A 25616-nucleotide genomic window follows, 5' to 3' on the forward strand; every position below is an offset into this window, starting at 1 on the left:
CAAGCTGTCAGGTGCCTGTCAACATTCCTCATGCAGATTTTTCTTTAAAGAGACATCCCAGGTACTTTTTGGATTGCCTGCATGATGAACATTATTAATTACTGAACAAAGGTCAGTAACCCTCAAGTGTCTTGTAAGAGGAGAATGAAGTGTTGTTGTTGTTCTGCTGCAGCAGAAACAGAGAACACAGAAGGGAGAGAGACAAACTGCGAGGCACGGAGATACTGGATATTTTTCATGACATTCTACACATGTGATAAAAAGATGGAGTTTAAATTCTAAGAGAGCACAGGTGCTTCTGTTATGCTCACATTTCACCTATTTGTGATCTGTCAACTCAATGGTTAAGTAGTCACAAAGATAATCACATTCTCACTAACAGAGAGTCCTGATGGTACAGTTATGCAACAGACGATAAGCCAGATATTATGGTGTGAAAGTGGTTTAGATGAATATTTCCCTTAAATTGCAAGGTTTTACTTAATGTTCGTGCAAATTATACTGTGTATGTTTAAAGTGTGGTATTAAGCAGTGGTAGAAAAACTAGGCTACACACATTCTTTACTAGAAGAAAGTAGAAATCCAAATACTTATGTAAAGTACAGGCTCTGAAATGTACTCAAAGTGAAAAAGTAAAAAGTCACCCCCTGAAAAGGAAAGCTAACTGAACCTCTCTGAACCTCTGAGTCTGTTTCGTCTTAGTACGTCTTTTCCATCTTTTTCAGCTGCTTTACGTCTTTTCCGTCTTATGTCGTTTTCGTCTCATGTCTTTTACCTTGTTTTTCCTCTTATGTCTTTCATGTCATTACATAATTTTTTGTCTTGTTTCTTACGTCTTCTCTGTCATTATCTTTTTTGTCTTGTTCCGTCTTTTCCACATTGTTATATCTTTCTTGTTTTATTATGTCATTTTCATCTGTTTTAGTTTTACGTCTTTTTCATCTTTTATGTCTTTTTCATCCTATTACGTCTTGTTATGTCTTTTGCATTTCGTTGCACCTTTTGTTACGTTTGTTACATCCTTTTCTTCTTGTTATGTCTTTACATCTTTTTCATCTTTTACTTCATATTCATCTTGTCACATCTTTCTCTTCTTGCTGTCATTTTTGTCTGTTTTTTTTTTTTTTTTTCATCTTGTTATGCATTTTACATCATTGTCTCTTTTCCATCTTGTTACATCTCTCTTGTCTTTTTGTCTTTTGCATCTTTCATGTCTTTTTTTCATCCTGTTACATCTTGTAATATTTTTACAACTTTCTCATCACTACTTCTTCTTCATCTTGTCACATCTTTTCTTTTGCGTCATGTTTTGTCTTTAGGCCTCTTACATCTTATTCGTCTTGTTATGTCTTTTAAGTTGTTTTTCATTTTGTTACGTTGTTTTTATCTTGTTACATCTTTCACATCATTATGTCTTTTCTCTGTCAGGAATGATATGCACACATGGATTTACCAAAGAATCCTCTTTTCTATGTTTGAGGTTATGATCCATTCAGGCTGAGACTGGTCTTAATGTTGTGAAGGCAGCGCATGATGACACAAAATAAAAATAATAATTTCCCTTAATTGCTTGAAAACTTAACCAATGCTGTAAGGAGTAGAAAGCACAGCTATTTCTGTTAATATATTGAGAGTAAACACAAAACATTGACTACAGACACCTGAAATGTTGGCATAGAAACCAAGTACTTGTGTTACTTCACACCTCTGATATTATGCCAACCATTATATCATTAGAAGATTCCCCTCAGCGCTGCTTATTGGTTTGACTGACTGTTCTCTCTAAAATATATATATATATATATGTATATGTGACTAATGTTAAATATCTCCTTGCTTTACACTGATGCCACTGTTGCCACTCAGTAACTTGATTTTGAAGGCAAAGAAGAGCTTTGAAGTTGGCAGAGCTTCTTCTGGCATGTCACCATCAAATCTGTGCTGTTAATACAGCAGGACTGAATTTACAAAGTACTGGACGAACAACAACAAATAGTTTACTGCTGAAACTTGTATTTGCGTCTGTTTCATTCCATTGTTGCAAATGGTGACAGACTGATTTATAGTTTCACGTAGAATCAATGTCAGATTGTAATGTTATTTCAGAGGAATTTATATTGTTGGTTTCAGATTTAGCTTCAGTTTCAGATCAGCAGTCAGTGGTTTACCAAACACTCTTAATCAGGTTTGTAATTCCTCAGTTTGATCCATGTATGTTACCACCATGCAGGGCTACTATTTGGACTGGTACATGTCTGGCCAGTGCAAGATACAGTACAATTTCCCCAGCGATCAGACTATGAGAGGAGACAGATAGACAGATGGAGAGGAGGAACACAGGGCTCCATGAGAAGTGACTCACGTTCCATTGTATAATCAGGGTATATTAAAGGAAGGAACATCACACCCTCATTGCAGCAGTGAGCCATGTGTACTGTTGCTTCACGGTTGTAGAAACCTGCACACTCCTCCCACCCCCATATATATTATATGAGGACATATCAGGGCAGTGGATATATCTGTTAATGTATGGTCTGGAAGTTGCAGCAAGTTCCAACACTGTTGAGATTTTGTAACCGTTATTTCTACATTTTTGGCTGCATGCTCTTATTGCTTTTGGTGTGGAAATCAGAAGTGAGTGGGAGGATAAGTGGTCAGTTTTAATTTGACCAGCTCATTTGTAGTAATTCTTGAGACCGTCCAGGAGTGTGACTATATGCACTGCATCCTGAATGCAGACCATGTACACACAACTACATGCAAGTGGAATGTCAACTATGTAGACTTGGATTGGCAGGATGGGAGGGAGGCTGTGCACTGATCACAGATTGTACCTGTGATAAAACACATAAAGATCCTTCTGCCCATTAATCGTACTGCTAAAATCTCCATGTTATGATGAATCTCTTTTGTTCAGCACAGAGTATGCGGTGAAAGTGCATGGAGCTGCGAATGAGGTGAAAGGTGGTGATTATTCTCGGGGCCCGAAAGCTGCTCTTGCATTGCCAGGCCTGCCTCTCTTCACACTACCGTGCAATTGTGCTGTACCAGTGTAGGAGAAAGAGGAGTGTTCTGGATCCCAGAATTCCTCACAGCACCCCTATGATGCAGATCATATTATTTAATATTCCATTTTTTATCTGTTTTGTTGTCAGGAAATATACTTTTTCCAGAGTAGACTGTTTAATTTGTTATGGATGGAAAAGCACAGGATAAATTAATACATTAATAATGGCTATTACACTTAAGCATCCCAGTAAGCCAGAGGTTCTATTTTTTCAAGGAACCATTAATATAAATAACCAAAATATAAAGGGAACCCTGTAATACATGTCCCTTGGAATATTTAGAGGTAGCCTTAAAAAAAAACCATACAAAACATTTTTAACAACAACATGAGAAATCTATTAGGCTTCCAGAGGGGGACATCCTAGGAAAAGTTTTGGGAACCACTGCAATAAGTCATGGTGCGACAGTAAGCAAACATGCAGAGTAGACCTTTTTTCGCAGGAGCCATATGAAACAGTAGAGTAAACACAGGTGTTACCAGTGATACTAATTAAGGTCCAGTTCCATTTAGTGTGCCAGAGCCTTTCCAGTGAGCCAACATGCACAACAGCAGCACCCTGACTCTGTCTGACTTGAACCTTAATTTGTATCACTGGTTACACCTGTTACCTTACTATTTAACGTCACAGTGAAAAAATGTATACCAAGACCAAGAAACTGAAACAGCAGCATGTAATTCAGCCATAAACCTATTATTTACATCTGTGCTTTTCCTGTCAAAGTCAAAATACTTTCTATGAAAAAGGGTCTATAGGCCTATCTGTAGCATCTACATGAAAAGTGGCCAAAATGTGGGATTTCTCTGTTCGCAGCTGTAATAATTTTAATTAAGTTTGCATTAAAAGTAGTTAAGTTATTCTAGTTATTCTCTATTGTACAAAATTACCAACGTTGCCTTGTCTCTTTTTGTACACGTGAGGAAGTTAGGATGAAACGTCGTGGTGGGGTTGTGCAGTTTTTTTTTTGCAACCCTGTGCGTGACTTCATTTCCCAGACTGCACCGCGCCCCATGATGTTCCCAACAGCTGACAGACGGTGAAAGCCTCTGCCAGAGCTGTCGGTGGAAGAGAGTAGCCTCTCGTCGGTCGGTTGCCTACACGGACTGAAAATACAAGTCGCGCATTGCTGGACTTTGGACCTCTTGACCGCCCGGGCTGCCATCGAGCATCTTGTTTTGATAGAATTAAAAAAAAAAAGAGAGAGAAAGAATATTTGTTTTGCATCCTGACTTTTCCACATTGGGAGCTGCTGGGGACATTTGCTGTCAGCTAACTTCCACAATAGGTCGCTGCGTCGCCTCGCCGGACTGCTGCATATGTTTTATTCGAGCTTAACAGTTTGACTCCAGCCCTTCCAGCCGTGCCCAATGCTGAGGAATGGATAGTGTGTCTGCTAAAGGTGGGAAGATGGTCGAGAGTGATGAGCAGCCGAAGAGGGATAGTGGCGGCGGCGGCGGCGGCGGTGGCGCAGCGATGGCCGCACTACATCAATGCGAACTCATCCAGAATATGATTGAAATCTCCATCTCCAGTTTACAGGGACTCCGGACCAAATGCGCCGCGTCCAACGACCTCACACAGCAAGAAATCCGCACTTTAGAGGTAATTTCACATGTGTGTGTGAGCCGCGTCCTGCCTTACAAAGCAGTCTAGTCAAATTGCGGAGTCATGAAGCCCAAACGCTGCTATGTCCGCCTGCCTCTCATATAGGCTGAATATTTGCTGCAAGCGAGGCGAGTGTCAGTGAGCTGTGCACATTTTGTTGCTCACATTTTACGACGGGGTCGATGCATTGAGGCGAAGGGGGTTCGAAAATGACACTCGAGCTTTTGGGCTTCATAATTCCTCTAGAAGATTCTCAAATTGTCGAGATATGAGTGATGCCTGTGTGACCTCTTTCTCTAGGTGGGAATATTTGTGAGGATAGTTCACAGCACCGCGCCGTGCAGCTGAATCCAGCCTGGCCTAATGGCACACATTCAGTAATCTTGATAACTGACATTATTTATGTTCCGTCCCCTGCACGGGATTTCCAGTCTGTGCATTGAGCTGTGTGAGGCAATGCAACACGAAATGTACGACGTGTTCCATGTGTTTATCCGTGTCCCAGCCGTGCAGGCAGGGTGCAGGGTGCAGGGCTGGTTGTACGCATTGCTTTTCCTGCATCTGGATGCAGATTCCAGTTCAGTCGTGTTGGGATGAATTGACATTGCTTTGCGCAAGAGCCATGGCTTTGTGGGGCCTCAGCATGTCCTACTATAGTAGGCAGTCATGCCTGGTAGCGTGCATGCATCAGCAGAGGATGCTCTCTTGAAAAAGCAATTTTCAGCTAACTACAGGATAATTAAATAGATTTTATTGATCTTTTTAAAATAATAGAATCCCTGTCATCCAACAATCCGACCAATGCTGGATTTTTGAGGCTGATGCCAATTTTAGGGAGTAAAAATAATCTATCAGCATATCGGTAGATTGTCTTTATACACAATATAATACACTGTAGATCCCCAACTAACATTTAGTTACATTTTTTGATTAATTTGTCAATTATTTTCTCGACTAATGAATTAGTTGTTGAGTCTATAAAATGTCACAAAATGGTGAAAAATGTTGATCAGTGTTTCTCAAAACCCAAGATGACATCTGCAAATGTCTTATTTTGTCCGCAACTCAAAGGAGAAGAGAAACCAGAGAATATTATCTAAATTATATATATATATGTGTGTGTGTGTGTGTGTGTGTGTGTGTGTGTGTGTGTAAATATATAAAATATTATTATGTAAATAAAGAGACTTTAGACATTTTTTCTTAAAAACTGAATGAGCAAATCTGTCAAAAATAGTTGGTGATTAATTTAGTAGTTGACAGCTAATTAGAAACCGATTGATATATCGTTGGATTGATATTATATGTCCAATAATGGCCTCTCATAGCTATATTGATATTGGCATGCATGTTGTCCGATATGTGCCAAAATGCAATAACTTTTTTGTATTAGTTTTTGTTTACAGAACATAATGCAGATTGTTTTTATTTGTGAGCCTTCAAGGCAACATTTTATCTATATTTAATCCTTTTTTAAATTCAGGTTTAATATATTTTGTTCCATTTATGTTTTTTAAATTTGTAGTTATTGATAATTATTCAAAATGTCAGTGAAAGTTTACTGTTTTAATGGCCTGATGCCATTTTGGACAATAATGTTTTGTTAAACCGTAAAATGTCCTGTCTCCATTACATGTATTTCACACAAGTGATAATGTGTTTATGTGTATATTCTGTATATTATCCTCTATACAAAAAATATCAGCCAATATACTGATATTGGGATTCCCTAATATCAGCATCTGCCCCAAAAATCCAGCATAGGTCAGGCCCTACAACTAATCAAGGAGGTCAATTTATCTTTTTAAAATTATCATTCTGAATTTAATAATAATGTTGATGTAGTCCTTTTTTTCAAAGGGTCACTTTTATCTCAGGCCTGCATACTTCCAGCCATGGGATGTTTACAGTCACATACTGTTTTTGTAATATTCTCAGCTGCGAGATGACTGAAGGAATCATGTCATGGAAAGTCCAGCTTCATGTTGTTAGTAACAATGCCATGAGGGGACAACAGGCCCTGCTTCTGCTGAGGAGGGTGATGGGAAGAGGGAAGAGGGGGCTGGCGTGGGGTGTAAAAGGCTGGTACAGTACGTGTCTGTGAGATGTGGAGTTGTGAAGAACAGTGGGTTAATGGCTACAAATGTGAACCTGTAGAAGGCAGATTAATGTATCATTGTTGTAGGCTCCAGACACTCCAGAGATATGATAGATGGTAAATGGGTTTTCTGGCTCATGGTTTATTTAAGCGTTATACCTTGGATAAAAGGAATATTCACTCCTGATTGGCTTGAGGCTATCAATTATCCATGTCTGTTTTATTTCTGTATAACTGAACTCCCCATGAACAATTGTGCCGTTGCCCCTATAAACCAGTGTTCCAGAAAGCTCCGAGCATTTAGTTTCAGCCGTGCAGGAGACGCAGTAGCCCGGCTGAACTGGTTTTCAAGTGACCTTCAGAATGGTCAAGACTCACGGCTGATGAAGAAAGTGGACATTTGAAGCCAGTTACAACGTTTCTTTAATCTTGTTACTGTCGGGCTGTTTGCCTCAGCGGGCCAGGTAGCAAACCAATATCTGATGGTAGCAAAAGGTCTGCAAAAAGGAAGATACAACTCTGTATCTATTTACATAGTTTTAAAGGATAGTTTTGTTGTAGAACCGTATGAGGTAGTCATCCTTCAGTGAATTACATAAGTTACCAGTTCTGAAGCTAAGCAATGAACTGCACTGGATGGGGTCAGGTATTTTAGCCACTCAGTATAAGTGTGCCCTATACTTAAAATATTTTCAGCGCTTAAATATGCCACCAGAAGGCCTTCTTCAACCAGAAACCAATTGTTATACACGCTAAACTCCCACCAAATCTATAGGCAAAATCAGTAGTTCACCTTGCCGAACATGGGAGTTGATGGGCTATGGCTGCCTCGATCTTAGTTTGTTTGTGCTGTTGTGTGACGTCTGTGGTTTAAAAGGATAGTTTGAATTCAGAAGTCACACCATAACACAAACAAACTAACAGCAGCAGTAGACCAGCAACTCCCTTGTTCTGTCACCTCTGGATCATCACCTCTGGAGTTTGGTTTGAAAGAGAGTGATATCTGGCTCGTATAATAACTGTGTCCTGTTGGAAAAAGGCTGTCTGACAGTAAAGTAAAGCAGTTAAAATATTCTAAATAGAATGTACACGTAAACTGATATGTTATTTTAGCTGGACCTTTTTTGAAGTGGATAAAATAACATTTGTTGCTGACCCCGTCCGCAGCAGTTCATTGCTTAGCTTCTGTGCTTGTGCTCCTTTCCGCTTCTCCTACCTGGGGACATACTGACAGGCATGTGCTGTACTTACACACCGACTATGAATAAGTGCCTCATACAACCCCACTTCAAATAATCTGAACTATTCCTTTAATGTCTACAGAATAATTTGGTAGCTCCTTAGCTGGCTGGCAGGCCATCAGGTGCAAGTTGGCAGGCTACTGTGTGGGAATACATTTTCACAGGCTCAAGCAAAGAAGCCCAGTATTAAATGAAAAATTCAAAGTATTAACTGAAATAGAAACCAGACCAGATCATGTTTGTAGTCGTCTGTTTTAGCCCCGCACTGTCTGTACAGTGAGTGTGAATGGATTTGCTGAACGTAGCACACTGTCAAATCTTTGTCTCACTCAGAATTATAGTTTATCAAATGTCAGCCTTAACTGGTTAAAACATAGTCCGTTGTCCAAAGAAATGTGAAGGCAGGTTCATGGGCTGTCCGTCAAGCTCAACATGCATTGACCCTTCTTTATCTGCTGTCATGCGTACCTCAATGTCGCTGTGTGCAACAGGACGTGATATGGCAGAGTACTTCCTGAGGTACGCTGTCTCATAGGTGCATTTTGCATCAGCATTGTTCTACATGACAATGAGAAGGCCTTTGCCGGTCTCATGTGTTTCTTGAAGGCTATTAAAACTGCTCTGAGGTTTCTTTCCTGTGGTTAGAGGCCGTTATTAGGGGGGAATCTCTGAAAGTCAGAAGTGCTACTGTGTCCGGTTACCTCAAGTTGGCTGTGCTGGTTTGTGGTTTAACAAGGTTCAGTATCCTTCTCTGTTGTACCTGGAGGATCAAAACAACTAGGCAGCTTTGTTTTGCTGCATCGGAAATAGGTACGGTAGGCACTTTCAACACATTTATTTGCATTTTATTTAATCTTATTAACACTGATTATAGCTGTACTTTTGTCTCAGTTGTTTGTGGTCAGCAGTGAGTTCAGAGTGCAGCCACATTATAGAGCATTGCGCTGTATGTAATCCACAAGTAAAGCTGTTTTGACTGTTACAAAGTCTAAAGTAAAGATAAAGTGTGACTAAAACATTTTAATCAAGACATGAGTAGCAATGTTTGATGTTACAGCTCAAGTGAAAAGTGATAGGAATTTCCCTTGAACTGATTATTTGCTGTTGGTCTCATTATTCATCAGCAGAGTTTTTGAACAAGTCAAAATCATCACTTTAGTTGTAGGTGTTTGATATTTTGTGTATCTTTTTAAAAATAATTTTGACTTCCACTGTGTTTTAGTGTTACTGTTTTACTACCATATTGTCTGTCTCATTTTCTTATTTTCCTCTTCTTGTATACCGTAGATACAGGGTGAACAGATAATGTATGAGTGGTTCCTCTTGCTTTTCACTGATTTAGAAATACTCAAATGCACGCTATGCAGCATTTTCTGAAAAAAAAGGATAGACTCATATAAGGAAAAACCAGAGTGTCTATTTGCACCCGGGAGAGAACAGGCGCATGGCAGCTATTCAGCTATTCACACCCGACCCCCTTAATTTAGCTATAAAGAGCGACAGATACACTGCAGAAAAGAGGTTGCATTGGATGGGTTAAGCATTGGATTTTTCCTGTGGGGTTTGAGTCCTGTCCTGGGGGATTGGAATTTAATTTGCGAAATTAGGAGTCAGTCTGAACTTCAATTTTGACTTGTTATTTAAAAGTTTTTAAATAGTATTTTCTGTTTTCAGTCACTGGTTGTTAAGGTTTAGGCAACAAACTACAGCTATTCCAAGCTGGTTTGGATATTTTCATTCTGTTTGCAAATAGTTATATTGGAAATCCCAACCTGGATGCAAAGCATCTGACTCAAATAAATCCCTCTTAATCATGACCCACTAAAAGTGTGTGGTGGTGTCTGTATCTGCTGAGACCCTGCCCTCGGCCTGTATTTCCTTATTTTCACATTATTTTGCTGTTTGCATCGGTATTTGGGGATTATTTGGGGATTTGGGACTGAGACTTAACAGTCCACCTCAACCCAGAGCGTTGGTAGGCCTACTGACAGTCTTTCTGGTGCATTTACGAACAACAACTGACAAATCTGAAACTGTAATTTGTAAAACTGAAATTTTACAAGTTTGGTCCTTGACCTTTTGAATGATGCAAATAATTATTTTCATTATTTTTTAAATGTCAGTTGTTTTCACCATTCATTGTTTACTGTGTATGTCATAAAAATATGAAAAATGCTAATCATTCGTTCCCATCCTTACATTTGAGAAACTGGAGCCAGCAAGTGTTTGACATTTCTGCTTGAAAAATGACTGAAACAATTTATCAGTTATCAAAACAGTTGTCAATTAATTATCTTTCAGTCTCCTAATTGATTAATCAGCTAATCAAAGTAACTCTTTTTTTGAGCACCTTGTAAAGGGACAAGATAAAGGAACATTTTAATTGACTAAACAGGGATTTTGGTGGAGGGTTAGCAATATAACATTCACACAGAGAGTCAAATGTTTGTCATCATTGCTAAGAAGCCTGAATTCAGGTCTTACAACAGTCTCTCTAGTGGAGCTGGCACGGCACGGGGTGCTGTCTTGATCAGCAGTCTTACTTCCTATGTCTTTACTGGCACACCATTTTGAAACCACATCTTGCCATAAGAGTGCACTTTCACTTCTTGCTTTTGTCCTCTTTGAGATTTCACTTGCCACATACCTCAAATATTTCAAGTCAGCAGATTGTAGAGTTAGTCAGAGATTAAGGCAGATTCTAGCGATCATGACATCGGATATCAGCCAATATTATATCAGGCGCTGTATTTCAGACATGAACAGAACATCCCTAAAACCCCTCTTTGTTGTGTCTGAACATTGACTGATTGATGAGGGAAGTGCACAATATCTTGATATCTTAGCAAACATCCTGGCTTGCAACTCCCATTTCAGTGTCCAGGTGATTACAATCCTGTAGCAAAAGTAGCCAGATGAGATAGATGTCATTGCTACTGAAGCTTTAAGCCACTTTGAAGGAACAGTTCACAGTTTTTGAAGTGGGGTTTCATGAGGTGCGATAGTCAGTGTATTATATATAGAAGATGCTGGTTGGCACACCCTCAGTTTGGAGAAGCAAAGAAGCATACCGGCATGGAAGATGAGCAGTGTACTGCTGTGGACAGGGTCAGCAACAAAAAGTATTTCAGTCACTTAAAGAAGGTCCACCTAAAAAAATCAATATCAGTTCAGGTGTATGCTATATTTAGAATATTTTCACTGCTTTACTTTGCTGTCAGACAGCCTTTTCTGAAACAGGAAACAGTAGTTATATAAGCCAATTCTCACTCTCTCCAAACCACCAGACTCCTTTGGCTAAAACAATAATTTTACCTCACTAGCTGTTCTGATATTAACTTTTTCAGGTGGACCTTTTGTCTCTCACCCCATCCACAGCAGTACATTGCTTAGCTTCAGTGCTGGTGCTTCCCGTCTACTTTAGGTTATACACTGAACATCGATAATAATATCATACAACCACACACCAAATAATCCGAACTATCCCTTTACCTCATGTGATGAATTTGAGCAAACTGTGTGAGGTCACACTCGTGATGCAAACGGGTATCGCTCCCATATTGCACTGGAGTGCCATCAAGAGAGGCTTGAACTCACTTTATACTCTCATTGAGAGAGCTTTATTATTCCACTTGAACTGTGTGTTTTTTCTGCCTTGCCAGTGAGAGGATAATGATACTGGCCTCTCAAATGGAGTGCTAACTGGTACTTCACTTTTCACATGTTAATCCCACTCAGCCTGGTCTCTGCCTCTCATGCTGCCTCCCTGTTACTTTTACTGTAGCTCTTTATGCATCCCTGACTTCTGCTTTATCATGTCCTCCCCGCACTGCCTTAGCAGCTTTTTAAACCAGGTCCAGATAAGTCTACATTATCCAGACACTTGGAAACATGAACTTAATTCATCATATAAACAGTAGAATTCATGTGCTGTGTTTTACATAACCTTAAATATGGCAAATGTTGCTAGATCTGTCTTCATTTGGTGTAAATCTTTACACAAAAGCATTTCACCATCTTATCTTTTTAATCAGTGCTCTCAGTAATGATCAGCAAACAGCAAAGCGTCACTCTGTTTTGTCTCCTCATGGTGTTGGAGAGAGTTTGCTGTGCGCTCGTGGTGCGAGCTGTTGTGGCTGCATCTATATTTAGACATCTTTCTTCCTACGCATTTTCAGGGTTGGTTGTTAAATAAGAAAATCAAATGACGCGCAAAGAGCCTGTGCAAGAGGGGAGAGCAGGGAGGAAAGGGGAGGGGAGAATCAAAGCCAATCCGCTGGGCTGCTTCTTATGACATGACAACTGCTGTGTGTTTGTGTGTGTGTGTGTGTGTGTGTGTCTGTGTCTGTCTGTCTGTCTGTCGGAGGCCTAGGAGAAGACAATGGAGAATGTTGCTCACATGAGGGTACAGAGGAAACACAACTCTAGTGAGTGTAGCAATGCCTTGTCTCTGTTTCCTTTTTTCTCCTCCTCCAGTACGAGTTGTGTAGTCAATAAGAATGAACTGCACGATGTGGAAATCAGGATGAACAGTGTAGGCAGGCCTTAATCTATTCTTAAACTGACTCAGGATGAGTTGCATTACATCCTGTAATTTTGAGGTCTGCTGTGCCTCTTTTGTGGACGATGGGGGATTTTCTTGACCCAGCTCCAAATTATAAGGAAGTTACCATTGTGTGCATGATTGTAAATGGTTAAAATTCCTGTATGTTGACGCTATATACCTATATTTGCAGTGTACTTTAATTTGTGTAAAGAATATCCTTAAAGCCGGGGTGCACAGTTTATTTTTTCGAGTCGCTGGGCAAAAGAAATAAAGGACATCATAACCTTTGTGGATAATGTAATAGAGTAAACAAGATTTCTGCTCTTTGGCTTTGTTTTGAGGCAGGGATGCCCAGATTGATTGGACACCGGTTGTTATCGGATAATATTCAGTAAAAAATATGCCAGCAGGAGATAGAGATTAATGCTTTGCTGACACTAATTGCAAAATTAACCAATTAACCAAAATGTGCACTTCACCCCAACATGATTTTTGTATGAATTACTCACCGCTTGTTGCCTTCATGTGAAAGTAGAATGAATCCAAAACACACTATCCAGACTTCTTATTGGTGACAACTGTGTGCGGTGGTGTCTTCAAGCGGTGTCTTCAAGTCAAGTTACTGACTAGTTTGTGTTGTTGGAAAACTATTGAACAATCACTTCATCATTTCCGCTTTTCAATTTGACTAATACAACCCCATCCCTGATAACAATCATGTCAGTCATGCTCATGTCATCTGTCTGATATGTAAGCGATGTAGCTAGCCAGCTGTAACTTGCCAGTAGCAGAAGTACGAGACCTCATTTTGGTCCACTTACGTTTGGTCTGTTAAAGTTACTACATTATGGTGCAGTCACCCGTGCTCAAATTTGGTTCTTCATGTTGAGCGTGACACTGGTGAACTTTGATATGGCAGAATCACAGCCGCAACCAATAAGAAAGACGCATGTGTGATGTAATTTGCACTTGCAACACCTGCTGGTAAAATATGTATTACTGTTTTACCAGATTGGTTTGGCTTAATATCAGACTCACTGCCAAATAAAACATACTTAAAACAAACTTATGCCATTCACAGGTCAGTAAGGTACTTACCATTGGGAGGGCATCGTTCTCAAAACAAAAGTAGCTGATGACCTGGGACTAAGGCTCAACAATTAACCATCCGTGTCTGTAATCCCTTAATGCACCTTGAATTTTTAACATTTTATTTACTTATCTTAAGTTTTCACAAAATGCATGTTATTGGCCATCATTATCAGCAGTTACATTAAAAAATAGTACCTTTGTTTTCGTTGTGAGATGTCCCTCTGTCAGATGTGTCACTGTGGAAGCCTAAACTAGGCCAAGGTTCTGTCTGTGTGTGCGTTTGTAGATTGTAGGCTAACCCTCTGCAGCCTTACCACAGACAGTTGGAGGCCACTCTGTCACCTCCTCAACCCCACCACCCACCCCCACCAGGCCAGTGCAGGGGTCAACTTGCACTGGTGGTAACAATGATGGAGGAGGGGCGGCAGGCCATTGTCTGTCCGGGACTGTCAACCGTGTACGTTCAGCCTGCCGCAAATGTCCATGTGACCTGGCCTCAGCATAACTAGGTCTGCCTGGCTCCATTGTGTTTTTGTCTTTTGATATTTTCATGTATATATATATATATATTATTTATGTGTAGATGAAATTGTCCATAAAACATAAAACATGAGTGTTCTAACCTCAGTTTACTTGCGCGATCCTGTATGAAATGTGTCTTTGAAAGTGATATTAAAATTAGCCTTAAATTTGCATTATCTTCAAGCTCCATTGCTGCTGCTGCTTCTGTCACATTCTATTTTGACTGTGATGCTGACTGGAGCTGTCACATGTGAAGACAGAGGAGACTACAGGCTACAACTAAAAAAATAACAAAAAGGACCCCCTTATGGCTGCAAGTAATGATTGTTTTCATTATTGATTAATTTATCAATCATTTTCTCCTAATTTCTATTAATTGTTTGGACCTTACACTGTCAGAAAATGGTGGAAAACATTGATCACAGTTTCCCAAAGCCCAAGATGACACACTAAAATATCTTGTTTTGTCCACAATTCACATTGGAGCAGCTGAAAGCAGAGATTATGGTCATTTTTCTGAAAAAAAAGAAAAGAAAAAACATTCAAAATTACAACTGTTTATCAAAATAGGTGGCAATTAATTTAGTACTTGACAAGTAATCAATTAATTGACTAATTATTATAGCTCCTGATCCCTGTTTTCTTGTCCCTTTCTTGCTAATAGTGATAATGTTGTGTAGGGCCTGACCAGTACTAGATTTCTGGGGCAGATACTGATATTAAGGAGAAAACAGTTCAGATCAGCCAATAATCTTTACCTTACAGAACCGATACATAATCACAGTTTCTTTTACAATTATCTCTCAAATGTGTTTATCAAACACATGTAATGGAGACAGGATATTTATAGTTACTAAACTTAATAACTTAAAAAAAACACAAATAGAGCAAATTATAGGCTTATGTATATATTAAACCTGCATTAAGAAAGAGGATCAAATATGCATATAATGCTGACTATAAAGCTAAAAATAATAATCAGCATTATGTTCTGTTAAAACAAAGTTTTCACACTGGTGGCAGTGGTAGGCCAATATCATACCGATAATATCAGTCAACTGATATATCAGTGAGGCTCTAGTGATAATACTTTGTTTAGATGTGTAATGCTCAATAGCTGATTATATTTATATAAATTTATTTTTATTTAGATAAATAATTTTATGTAAAATGCTTTATGATAGATAGAAATTAAGTTAAGTGATCAAATATACATAAAATGCAACAATGTGGATTGTGTTCTTTTAAAATAAATAAAAGTTTTCATATCAGAGCATATCGGACAACATAAATGCAGATACCAATATAGACCGATATAATATCAGGAGGCCCATATATCTGTTGGGCTCTAAATATGACAGAGGAAGTAGAAATGCTCTGGTGGTCCTGTTTGCAGAGCCTTTTTCTTACAACAAGAAACGTGTGCATTTTCAGTCCAAGAGAAGAAATTAACCGGCCTTCCTGTGCAAATATCATTTTCTGGAATCGAGCGTTGTTGCTCAGTTCTCAGACAGGCCGTGCTATCCTTGGCAGGTGCACCAAAGTGGCTGTGTCAGCAAGAGCCTTGAGAAAACAATTGGAGCAGTGGGATCTGCTCCCCGAGTCTGCTGTGTCAGGCAGGCAGACCAGCCGCTGCTGGGACTCCTCTCTCCCCTCTCCCCCTCCCCAGTGGCTGACACACTGGCTGTCACTCATCTCCTCGCAGCATTAGGCCGTTGCCATGGTGTTGTTTAGCTCTGCTGACAGGTGGGCTCTGACGCCATTCCCTCCTCCTCCCCCTCCTCCTCCTCCTACCACCTCCAGGCCACACGTCAAATGCTGCTTTCTCCACTCTGCACCAAAAATAATATGCACGGGGCCTGTCATTATCTTCTGGTTTGTTGATGTGCCTGACTGTGCTCCCAACACAAACACACACTATCAATGAGGGATTTGAGGACCTGTGTGCTTGTGTAATCCTATCCACCTTATTTATTTGGGATGATCGTAGGTGAAAAGAACGCTCTGCGTGTGACTGCACATAAAAAATGTCTGCGATGTTTTATGTCCTGTGGAGACACATGATCACTTTTGTATGTTGAGATGTATTGTGTCTGAGCTCCGCGTTTCACATGTATGGGGAAAATCCCACTGAAATGTTGCTGACGACTCAGAAGAGGGGTTGCTAGGTAACCTGACGTCACAGCACTGCACTGGTGTATAGGGAGGTAAAGCAGGAGGCTAGCTCATTAGCCACATCGAGTACAGGCCTCTCACTGCTGGTCATCCAGGTCCAAATCTACAGAAACACTGAGTTCGCACACTAAATGAGAGCACAGTGAATAATCTATGAGGCTCTGTGATTATGGTTTGTAATGGACTGGATATGAAACGTTGTTCAGACTCCCACATCTATTTGGTACACGTGCTTGTCAGCCAGTGTGTTTGCATGTGCACTCATGGATTTATGTGTTTACAGCTCAGATGTGTATACATGAGAATGTCAAAGGGAGGGATCAAGCTGTCTGCCTCTCTCCTCCTCCACCCACAGAAGCTGGTGCTCCTACTGGCTGGGCTCTAAGGTCAAATGCATGCAGCTAAATGGAGGTTCAAACTCTACAGACATTTCAGACACCACATTACATTTTTTACATGGCAATTCTTGACTTTTTTACAAGCAGGTGTTTTTTAATGTTTATTCATAGAAGATGTTTATAGGCATTGATAGATATTAGAAATGAAACTGTATGGAAAATTTCTTATCATGATTATAGTGAACAAGAATATCATGGTTAACATTATCACTGTATTATTAAAATGTGCTAAAAATGTTAAAAAAGTATGATACATACTGAAATTATTTCACCAACTCTTATATTGTAAACCTTTCTACGATTTGAAATATCATGTCCTTTGTGATGTCAGTGTTTCAGCTGATGCAAAACAAACCTACAGTCCTGCTGTGCTCAAGTATTGGAAACTTGCTGGCTCTGGACAACATTTTCTTTTTCAAAATGCTGTAATTAAACACAGTTATCACAATACTTAATATTTGAATCAGTAACACTAATCGTAGGGAATTTTATCATGGTTAACTGAAACTGATTATCGTTTCATCCCTTAGAGGCACGAGACCAAAACTATAAACCAGAGAGGTATTCCATCAGTGTGGATGAAGGAAAAGTCTTGCTTATTTTGATAAGTCTGTCTAATTTAAGTGAGAGATCTGTTCCATGACTTTGGCTTAAAGAAATCCTTGCTCAGTAACCATGGTAACCTACACCACCGAACCAACCTGCTCCGTGGTGAGCTAACTGTCAAGCTTAATTTAGCTTTGTGTCCATGCAGAAACACAAGTTTAGGACTTCTTCTATATGACCAAGCATGAATTTCCATGTTTACTGTAGTTGCAAAGAACATATTAATATATTAAAAAAAAGCTCACAAAAATAAGCTCACAAATTTTACTGTCCTGAAAAGCCACAACACCTTTTTAATCAAAAGCTTAGCATTTATAGTTTCAGAAAAAACATGTTCCAAACTTGTTTTGAGGTTATTTATTCATTCACTCATTTTATTCAAGCTACAAAGACAAATGTATGTCTTCTCTAAAATGATTTTAATGGATTTTGCCTTTTCGCTACATAGTACAGCTGAAGATAAGACAAGAGAAAGTGAGAAAAGACAAGAGGGAATGAAAGAAGCAGGACAGCATGTAGGTTGGCCTTGGGTGAATCAAACTCATGCTGCTGCTCAGTCCTCAGGACATTGAGTGGACGCTCTACCAAGTGAGCTATTAGAACAGGCTAATGTATATGGGGATCACATTTTCTTGATATTTACCTTCTCTGCAGGGTGTTTTGATAGTTACCTCCTTCATTTTGTAAATTGCAGCAGTATTTTTTTTTCATGATTACCCCTTTATATTAATCATAGTTTAATCTGTAGTGTTTGTTTCACTGCTGAGCTGAAAGTCACTCATTTTACCTTCTTTTTGTGACATCTTATCGTCTTTTTGACAATCAGCTGTTCTGGGCTGCTTCTGTTCTCTGTGCACGCTCACAGTGCAAGCTTGTTTTGGCCTGGCTTGAGTTAGCGTTGACTGCACCAGGCTAAATTGTCTTAGTGGAACAGCTTAAGCCTTGAGTTGAAGTTGGAGTTAATCCAAGCCAGACTTTTTCCCTTCTTTATCAGCTTTGATGGAATTCCCTCAAGCACAGTTTACCAACATAAACCACCATATTCTGAACAAACATATTACAAACACATTAGCAATGAATGATGGGACATGAGGGCCATCTCTCAGCACTGTCTGCAGCACATGTGAATGTCACAAGCCATAGTCCTATAGTGCTCCACAATGGTCGGAGGGCTGAATTTAGCGATATGAACACTAAACAAACTTTCCAGATGGTGAACATTTCACCACTGAACTGAAGTTCTGTTTCAGCTTCATGTAACCTGACACATAATAATAATGATAATGATCAAGAGTGAAGAGCTCTGCTATCAATATAGTATTGTCAGATATCTGAATTCAGGATCAGAATTGAAAAAAAGTGGATTGTGCATTTTTAGGCGTTGCATGTAAGGCCTGAAAGTTTGCATCAAGGCATGTATAGGGGGTTGCTGCATTTTTTTTCCCAGGACTGATCAGCTTTTATGACATGGTCTTTGCTTGCCAGTTTTAAAAACATCACGTTTTATTAGTTAGCTTTCAATAATTCATGCTGTATTATTATTATTTTATAATGCCCTCAGCAAAGCTGATAATTGATGAGTAAAAAGCTGCAGTCAGTGTCGACACGGAGAGCATTTACCTCCATTCCATCCTCTTTCTCTCTCCTCTTTCATCTCTCTGGCCCACAGTGGAGATGCTTTTGTTAGCTGCCACGAAGCAGCCTTTTTACATCCCAAGGCCACACATTTCTGAGAGCAGCGTGGTTGTATGAGTTTTTATCTGTCTGCTTGGCGAGTGGATGTGTCAGGGAGAAAGTTGAATGAGCAGGGAAAGACGCGCGCTGCTCATTGTTGCTCAGGCACTCGAGAGGTGTGCAGTGGGTCGAGAGCTAGCTGGTGTTGCATGGCTCATCTGAAGGTGCTGCCTGCTGTAATGGACTCTCACAGATAGACGGCGAGATAAGGAGACACACTATACGGCCACGTCGAGCTGCACAACGCCGTCTGCTGCAAACCAATACCATGGTGTTCATTGTAATACTTACTCACAGGACCACTGCACTTGACATTGGCTTGGAAAGAGATGAGGTAAAGTTTCGCAGCTTTATGTGTTGTTGATTATTTGAGTGTTTTGAGACAGTGATGGGTCTGGCGGAGGGTTTGGTATGTTCTGGAAATGTTAACTGATGCGCTCCACGTCATGAGACACTACAGCAAAGGTCTTCAGCAGGGCTTCAGTCATTAATGTGCTGATTAGGAGATGCAAGCATCCGGAGGGGACATCATTGTGCGTCAGAAAGATACTACCCTGAGCAATGTTGAAAAGAGTATCAGCAGACAAGCTTTTGTTCTTCATCGCCTCTTCATTCACTCCCTGCTTTAATTTGGCAACATTGAGGGTTTTCTCTGGAAAGGATGGTTCTTCGTAGGGGTGGGCAGTATGGCCCTAAAATAATATCACAATAATTCTGGGGTATTTTGTGATGAGTATATTCTTGATGATAAGACAAAACACTGAAAGATATTTTTGGTTTAGAACTCGCATTAGATGTTGAGCTCTTCTCATGGGATTTTTGGCTCTCCTTGTACTAAGAAATTTGGCACGTAGCAGAGTAAGACCAGACAGTGCTGAGTGACTTTTTCAGTATTTTTCTGTTAATTAAAAGAACAAGACGAAGAAGAAAATTAATTATCCTATTTTGTGTGCTTAGGACTTCTTTTCTTTTTGTCATGGTATCAAAAAAGTTATCAAATATGTTTATTTTTTTAAACACTAGTATTCTGACACAGTTTAAAATACTAACAACCCTATCTGTTACCCATCCAGTTGCTTGAGGCAGTGAAATTAGTTGTTATATTGCCCCCATTTGCTGTTCCAGTCTTCTTGTATTTCTTACATATTGCTGTGGTTTATTGTACGTCTGATCTTCTGTAACCAAACTATTTCCACACTACTTTACCGTTGAGCCTGTAATTTTACTTTCACTTTCAGCCGTGCTTGTTGTTGCTTTGCAAAATAGAATGATGTCATTCTGTCAACAAGTTGTGATATTGCCATTATCACAGAAATATTGTTTTTTTTAAATCATAAAAAATGATAACAATATGTCGAACAATAGGATGTAGAACACCCTTGATTGGGTCACACAGGGTCTGTCATATTTATATGGGTTTTTATGTCATAGATAGGTTGTGGCATTATGGAGAAAATCAAATATTACATTTTTGAGGGGTTCACTTTTTAACACATTTTTAAGATAATTATAAAGGCAATTTAAGATGTATTTCACATCCATAATGAAAAAAACCCCATGTCTGCTTTTCACGCTGGTGTAGATCCAACTGCAGACCAGACTGCTAACTTTGTTAGTGCAGAGTGGGTCACGCTCAGGCCAGTACCAACACCTCTTTATGACAAAACTTTTTTTTCAATGCCAAATCAATTGTAACAAAAAGAAAATTACATTGTACATTACTGTGCAATTACTTACTTTACATTCTTAACATTCTTAATGGGCTACAAAATTTGCATTAGTGGTTACTGGTCCCATGTTGGTTTTGTTTTGTAGTTTCTACAGTGTAATCAAGACAGTATTTTCCCCAAAACACATTAATAGCAAGAAAAATGCAACAACATAAAAGTAACACTAACTTCATTAATCTTGACCTGACAAAACAATGTTTAAGATATTTCAAGGCCTAAAATTGAGATTTGAGACATTTTAACACATTGGTTCCCAACCTTTTTTTCTTTAAAAAAACAGAGTAGTCTCATACTCACTCATCCTTACCAAAAGTACAAAAATAATTTATTATCACAGAGCTTGAGAGATGACGGAGTTGTGGCCTACTGAGTAGCCTACTATTGTATTTTTTAGTGAGGACATCAAATGTACTTTTTAAAATAGTTTTATATACAGATTTTGGTATAAATTGTGATTTTAGTTAACAATGTCCAAATGTAATTGTGACAGCCTCTGAGCAGACAAAGCCTTGGGGACCCTCTGTAACTTTTGCTGCCTCCCTTAGGGGACCGGATCCCAGACTGGGAACCAGTGTTTTAACACCTTGTAGGAAACTGTGGTAAATTTAGAAAATTGCATCATTTGAGTGTAATGCAGCATTTCAAACTAGGAAAATGCAACACTCATGTCATATCATCATATAGAGATATCCAAAACCTGAGATGATGTCTATTCTCACACCCCAATATTAATATAATATTAATATATAAGTCATAGATGCATATTATGGTGGATTGTGACAAAAGATGCAATTCTGCTCTATGTTTTATAAGAGCTGGTGATAAAACGAGAGCACAGTAGCTCTGAAACTAACTGGAAAACTGACTGGTCATATGGCACTTTCTTCCGTCATTATGTCACCAAGCTGCTTCCTTGTTCCAAATACACTTGTTTGCTGTGCCAGCACCGCAGATGCTCTCATTAGATGACCAGCTCATTGTTCCTCCTCTGTATGATAATAGCTGTTTATATCTAATTAACTGTCTTGTGCACTGGGGGCACTGGGAAATTGGGTTAAACAAACACTGGAATTGTTACTGCAGGTACATTGAGCTCCAAATGGAAAAACGATGCGAGTGTGGAGCAGTTCGTGCGTCAGGTTAACCTTTATTGTATTGATGGAAAATATACTGCAGTTTGTGTCAGCCGAAGTGATGAATGCGCCGTGGACTTTGCTCTATCTGAGGTCACTTTTGTTGAAGCAACTGTGTTATTGCTCCAAAGAATGACTTATTGTGTGTGTGATATTGCAGGAACAATAAAATACACATGCTGCCAGCACAGACGTGTGACAGATATCCTCCTCAGTGAAGGCCTTCTCCTGAGCTGCACGCTGTGCGAGTCTCCCCTCTAACCTGCCCCTCCCATCTGCGCTGTGTTCTCTATTGCTCCCTGCAGGTGAAGCTGATGAAATACATCTGTAAACAGCTGCAGTGCAAGCAGAAAGTGCCAGAGACAGAGAGGCCCGAGGCCCTGGACAGCTACCCACACTTACGAGACTGGCTACGCACCATCAACCTGCGACCGGAGCTCATCGAGGTAGGCTGAGTTGTTTCTGTCCTTCGCTCTCTGGCCTGGGCGACTGTGTCACATTTACGTGGAGTCATTTTAGGTGTACTCAGTGCCTTCTCACGTGTGCATGAGGAATACTTAACAAGTAACCAGCAAAATGTCTTTCCGACACTTCTGTTATCATGATATTTAAGCAGCAAACGGTGGCAACAAATCTGAACTTGACCTAATTAATTTTGAAAAAGAGAAAGTGAGGAATTGACCGCCTGCTATTTACTCATCCTCTTAAAAATCTACTTCCCACTACTGCCATTTATATCTTTATGCCATGTTAGTGAGACTGGAAAGTGTGTGAGGAATTTGTCCATGATAAATGTTTGTTGAAGTCTCACATAGGCCATCTTGAAGAACGGTCTTGATCTGGATTAATTTTGGGTTTAGTAGAGTAGAATTGACATTTCAGCGTGGATTGAAATTATATAAGGCGTGTTTAATTCTTGTTTTTCATTTGTCGTCTAACCTTAGCTGCAGATTCCACTTTTTTATTTCATTCAGTTCATATGCCTCTGTCCTGATATATTTTCTGAAAAACAATAATAATCTTCCCTGCAGATGAGACCAAACTGTATGACTCCATCTGTTTACTACTGGGATGAAAATCTTTGTAAGAGAATTATTTGACGCGTCTTAGTCCAGCTCACAGGTTTACTACCAGCTGTACCTCTACGAAGCTCTGACGGTCACAGTATGTGTGTACGTAGTCTCCATAGTGTGAGTGCTACTAAATATAGCCCATTCAATACCAAATTTTTGAGGCCAATACTAATATTGATTTTTGGGAGATTTCAAAGTCTAATCACGACAAATCTGTAATTTGTTTTGGGGGTTTTTTGTTTGTTTGGGGTTTTTTTGTCAAAAACAATCTTGACAGCTTAGCTTTGTTTTTTATGTCAAGATGAAATGAAAAATGTCTTTTTAACCCTTTTAGACCACATCACTGGGAATATTGTGCACCTAAACAATATATGCCAACAAAATGTCATTTTATCTGGACTTTTAAGGATCGTGACCAAGGTACATACCTAGCAGAGTATTTTACTGTGTAAAGAATAAACTAGAAGTACAAATGCTCAATACTGTTTAGTAGATCAGCAAGTAATCATCTCTTATCAATCATTCTTATCAATCACATAAGTTGGAGAGGAAACAGTGACAGCTTGACGTAGAGTCAAAACTGTGACGCTGATGTAATGAATGACACCAAAAGTAGCATTAAAGTGTATCACGGCAGCAGTGTGAGAGGTGACCTTCAGACCCTCAAGAGCCTGAGTTCTTTTATTTGTTCAGCATGTGTTGGTCCCTGAGCAGGACACCCCACCAGGGTTAATCTGACCTTTGACCTCTTTGTGGAGGCTGGACCAGAGATCTTTTCTACAGAAACAATCCTCAGACACATTCAAACATTTCCCAATGTCTGCTGCTCAAAAGAAGTCACTTTTGATCATGAGGAAATGTCCACAGCTATGTAAAGTTCTCTTATCAGTGTGGTTTCTATTTATCTTATTCTAACTTGCGAATAGATGGTTTGTGATCCGCTCTCAAAGTTATTATTGCATTGTAGAGCCTGACTGATACTGGGTTTCTGGGGGCAATACAGATATTAGGGAATAAAACAAATTCTGATATTAATGTATTATTTAACATTATTTAACAGATTTAATAAAAAGATTTCATATTGGTGCATATCAGACAGCATGTAAGTCAATACCAATATATAAACCAGCATAGCTGAGATAGAACAATATCAGGCTGATAGTATTAGCTGACTGATGTATCTGTCTGTCTCTATTGCATTGCACTAAATATATTTACATTTACAAAAGGAAGCTATGGTGTTAGCAGTAAGGGTGCTCATTAGTGAAGTACACCACCACCCAGCAACTAGCTGCTAATGTGTACCTGATTTAAATGAATTACATACATCTGTCTCCTTATTTTGCATGTTTAGTGCAGTTGTCATTTCACCACATGATTTGTTTTTCTGTCACATCTTGGTGAAACTGCCTCTCCTTCCACTGGCTGCCCTTCCTGTGCTGCTGTAAATTGTTTTAATCCCGCTCAGCTACTGTATGTTTTTCTACTTCTTGTCTGTTTGTCTTTGTTTGTATGACCTGACTGTAACCTGCTTATTTGACATGTTTCTGCACTTGTTATTCTTTAATATGTCCCAAGTTTGTGCATGCTTTGTGTTTTTGTTTTACCGCCTTGTTCCAGATCTGATTATTTGTCTTGTGTTTAGGGTTTAGTCATATCTGTCGAGCTCAGTGCTCTGTTTGCTGTGGAGTTTAAATCTCACTACTTTTCTCTTCAAAGAGTTCATCTTTGTGCTAGAAAATGTTTTTTGATGGCACAGTCAAAGTGATCATTTGTATATCAACGGGGGATTTCACAAATCATGTAGCACCGTCATAGCATAAAGATGACCCATTTAGATCACTCATTATTAGGCTGAGATTTCTACATTGCATCTCCTCACTATATACTATGAAGGCTGAATTATATAATGGAGGCTCCAAAAACATTACAGTGATTGTCCTCAGAATTTATTTATTTTTCTAACTTGAAATCCAACCTCTCTGCTCCCATGCTGTAACTGACAGTGAGGTATTACATAATGTTATACAAGCACATGGATGCCATGTTGGCAAGCTTCATGAATGAGCATGTGTGTCTCTCTGTGAACCAATTAATTTTGTCTGTGGCTCGACTAAGGCCTGATCAACCACGGCTTGTCCGTCTGGGCGAGGGTGTCTGTTGTTGTCAGACATGAAACACCCAGTGACCTCAGGATACATTGATGATGATGTGTTCACATGCATCAGAGGATGCATCTTTAAGAGTAGCCTTATCTTTTATTGCTTAAAGTAAGAGTAGCCTTATCTTGATTGAACCATGGCTCACAACAAGCAGAAGGTTGCAAAAGCATCTTGAGCCGAGTTTCAATGTATATACCTCAGTACATATCTCTTTTAGTATGATAACCTTTAAGCTTGGTTGCACCTACAAGGATTCATTTTTAATGAAATAAAATTAAAACATAATTTAACTTTTTAACTGGCTAGCAAACAATGTCCTTACTAGGTTCCAGGAACACTCGAATTTAATGTTTATTTATTTATTTTGATTTTGGTAGCATCTCCATATTGATTAAACTCTATTTCAGTTTAAATCACTAAACTTGGATTTACT

At 39.3% G+C, this 25616-nt stretch overlaps 1 protein-coding gene across 5 annotated transcripts in view; it reads left to right on the plus strand.

Moving 5' to 3' along the window:
• The window catches only part of ksr1a (kinase suppressor of ras 1a), a 46268-nt gene continuing 20652 nt past the window's right edge, over window positions 1–25616 (plus strand). For 3 of the 5 annotated variants that reach the window (XM_084730896.1, XM_084730897.1, XM_084730899.1), the window contains exons 1-2: window positions 4077–4670; window positions 22254–22394. In XM_084730896.1, the coding sequence (XP_084587022.1) occupies window positions 4446–4670; window positions 22254–22394 (366 nt within the window). In that variant the 5' untranslated portion in view covers window positions 4077–4445. Of the gene's footprint in view, window positions 112–4076; window positions 4671–22253; window positions 22395–25616 lie in introns of those variants that run through there. The other 2 variants (XM_084730900.1, XM_084730898.1) reach the window with 2 other exon arrangements.

This window comes from Lutjanus erythropterus, chromosome 11 (assembly GCF_056507025.1).
Source record: "Lutjanus erythropterus isolate fLutEry1 chromosome 11, fLutEry1.hap2, whole genome shotgun sequence".
Taxonomy (NCBI): domain Eukaryota; kingdom Metazoa; phylum Chordata; class Actinopteri; order Lutjaniformes; family Lutjanidae; genus Lutjanus; species Lutjanus erythropterus.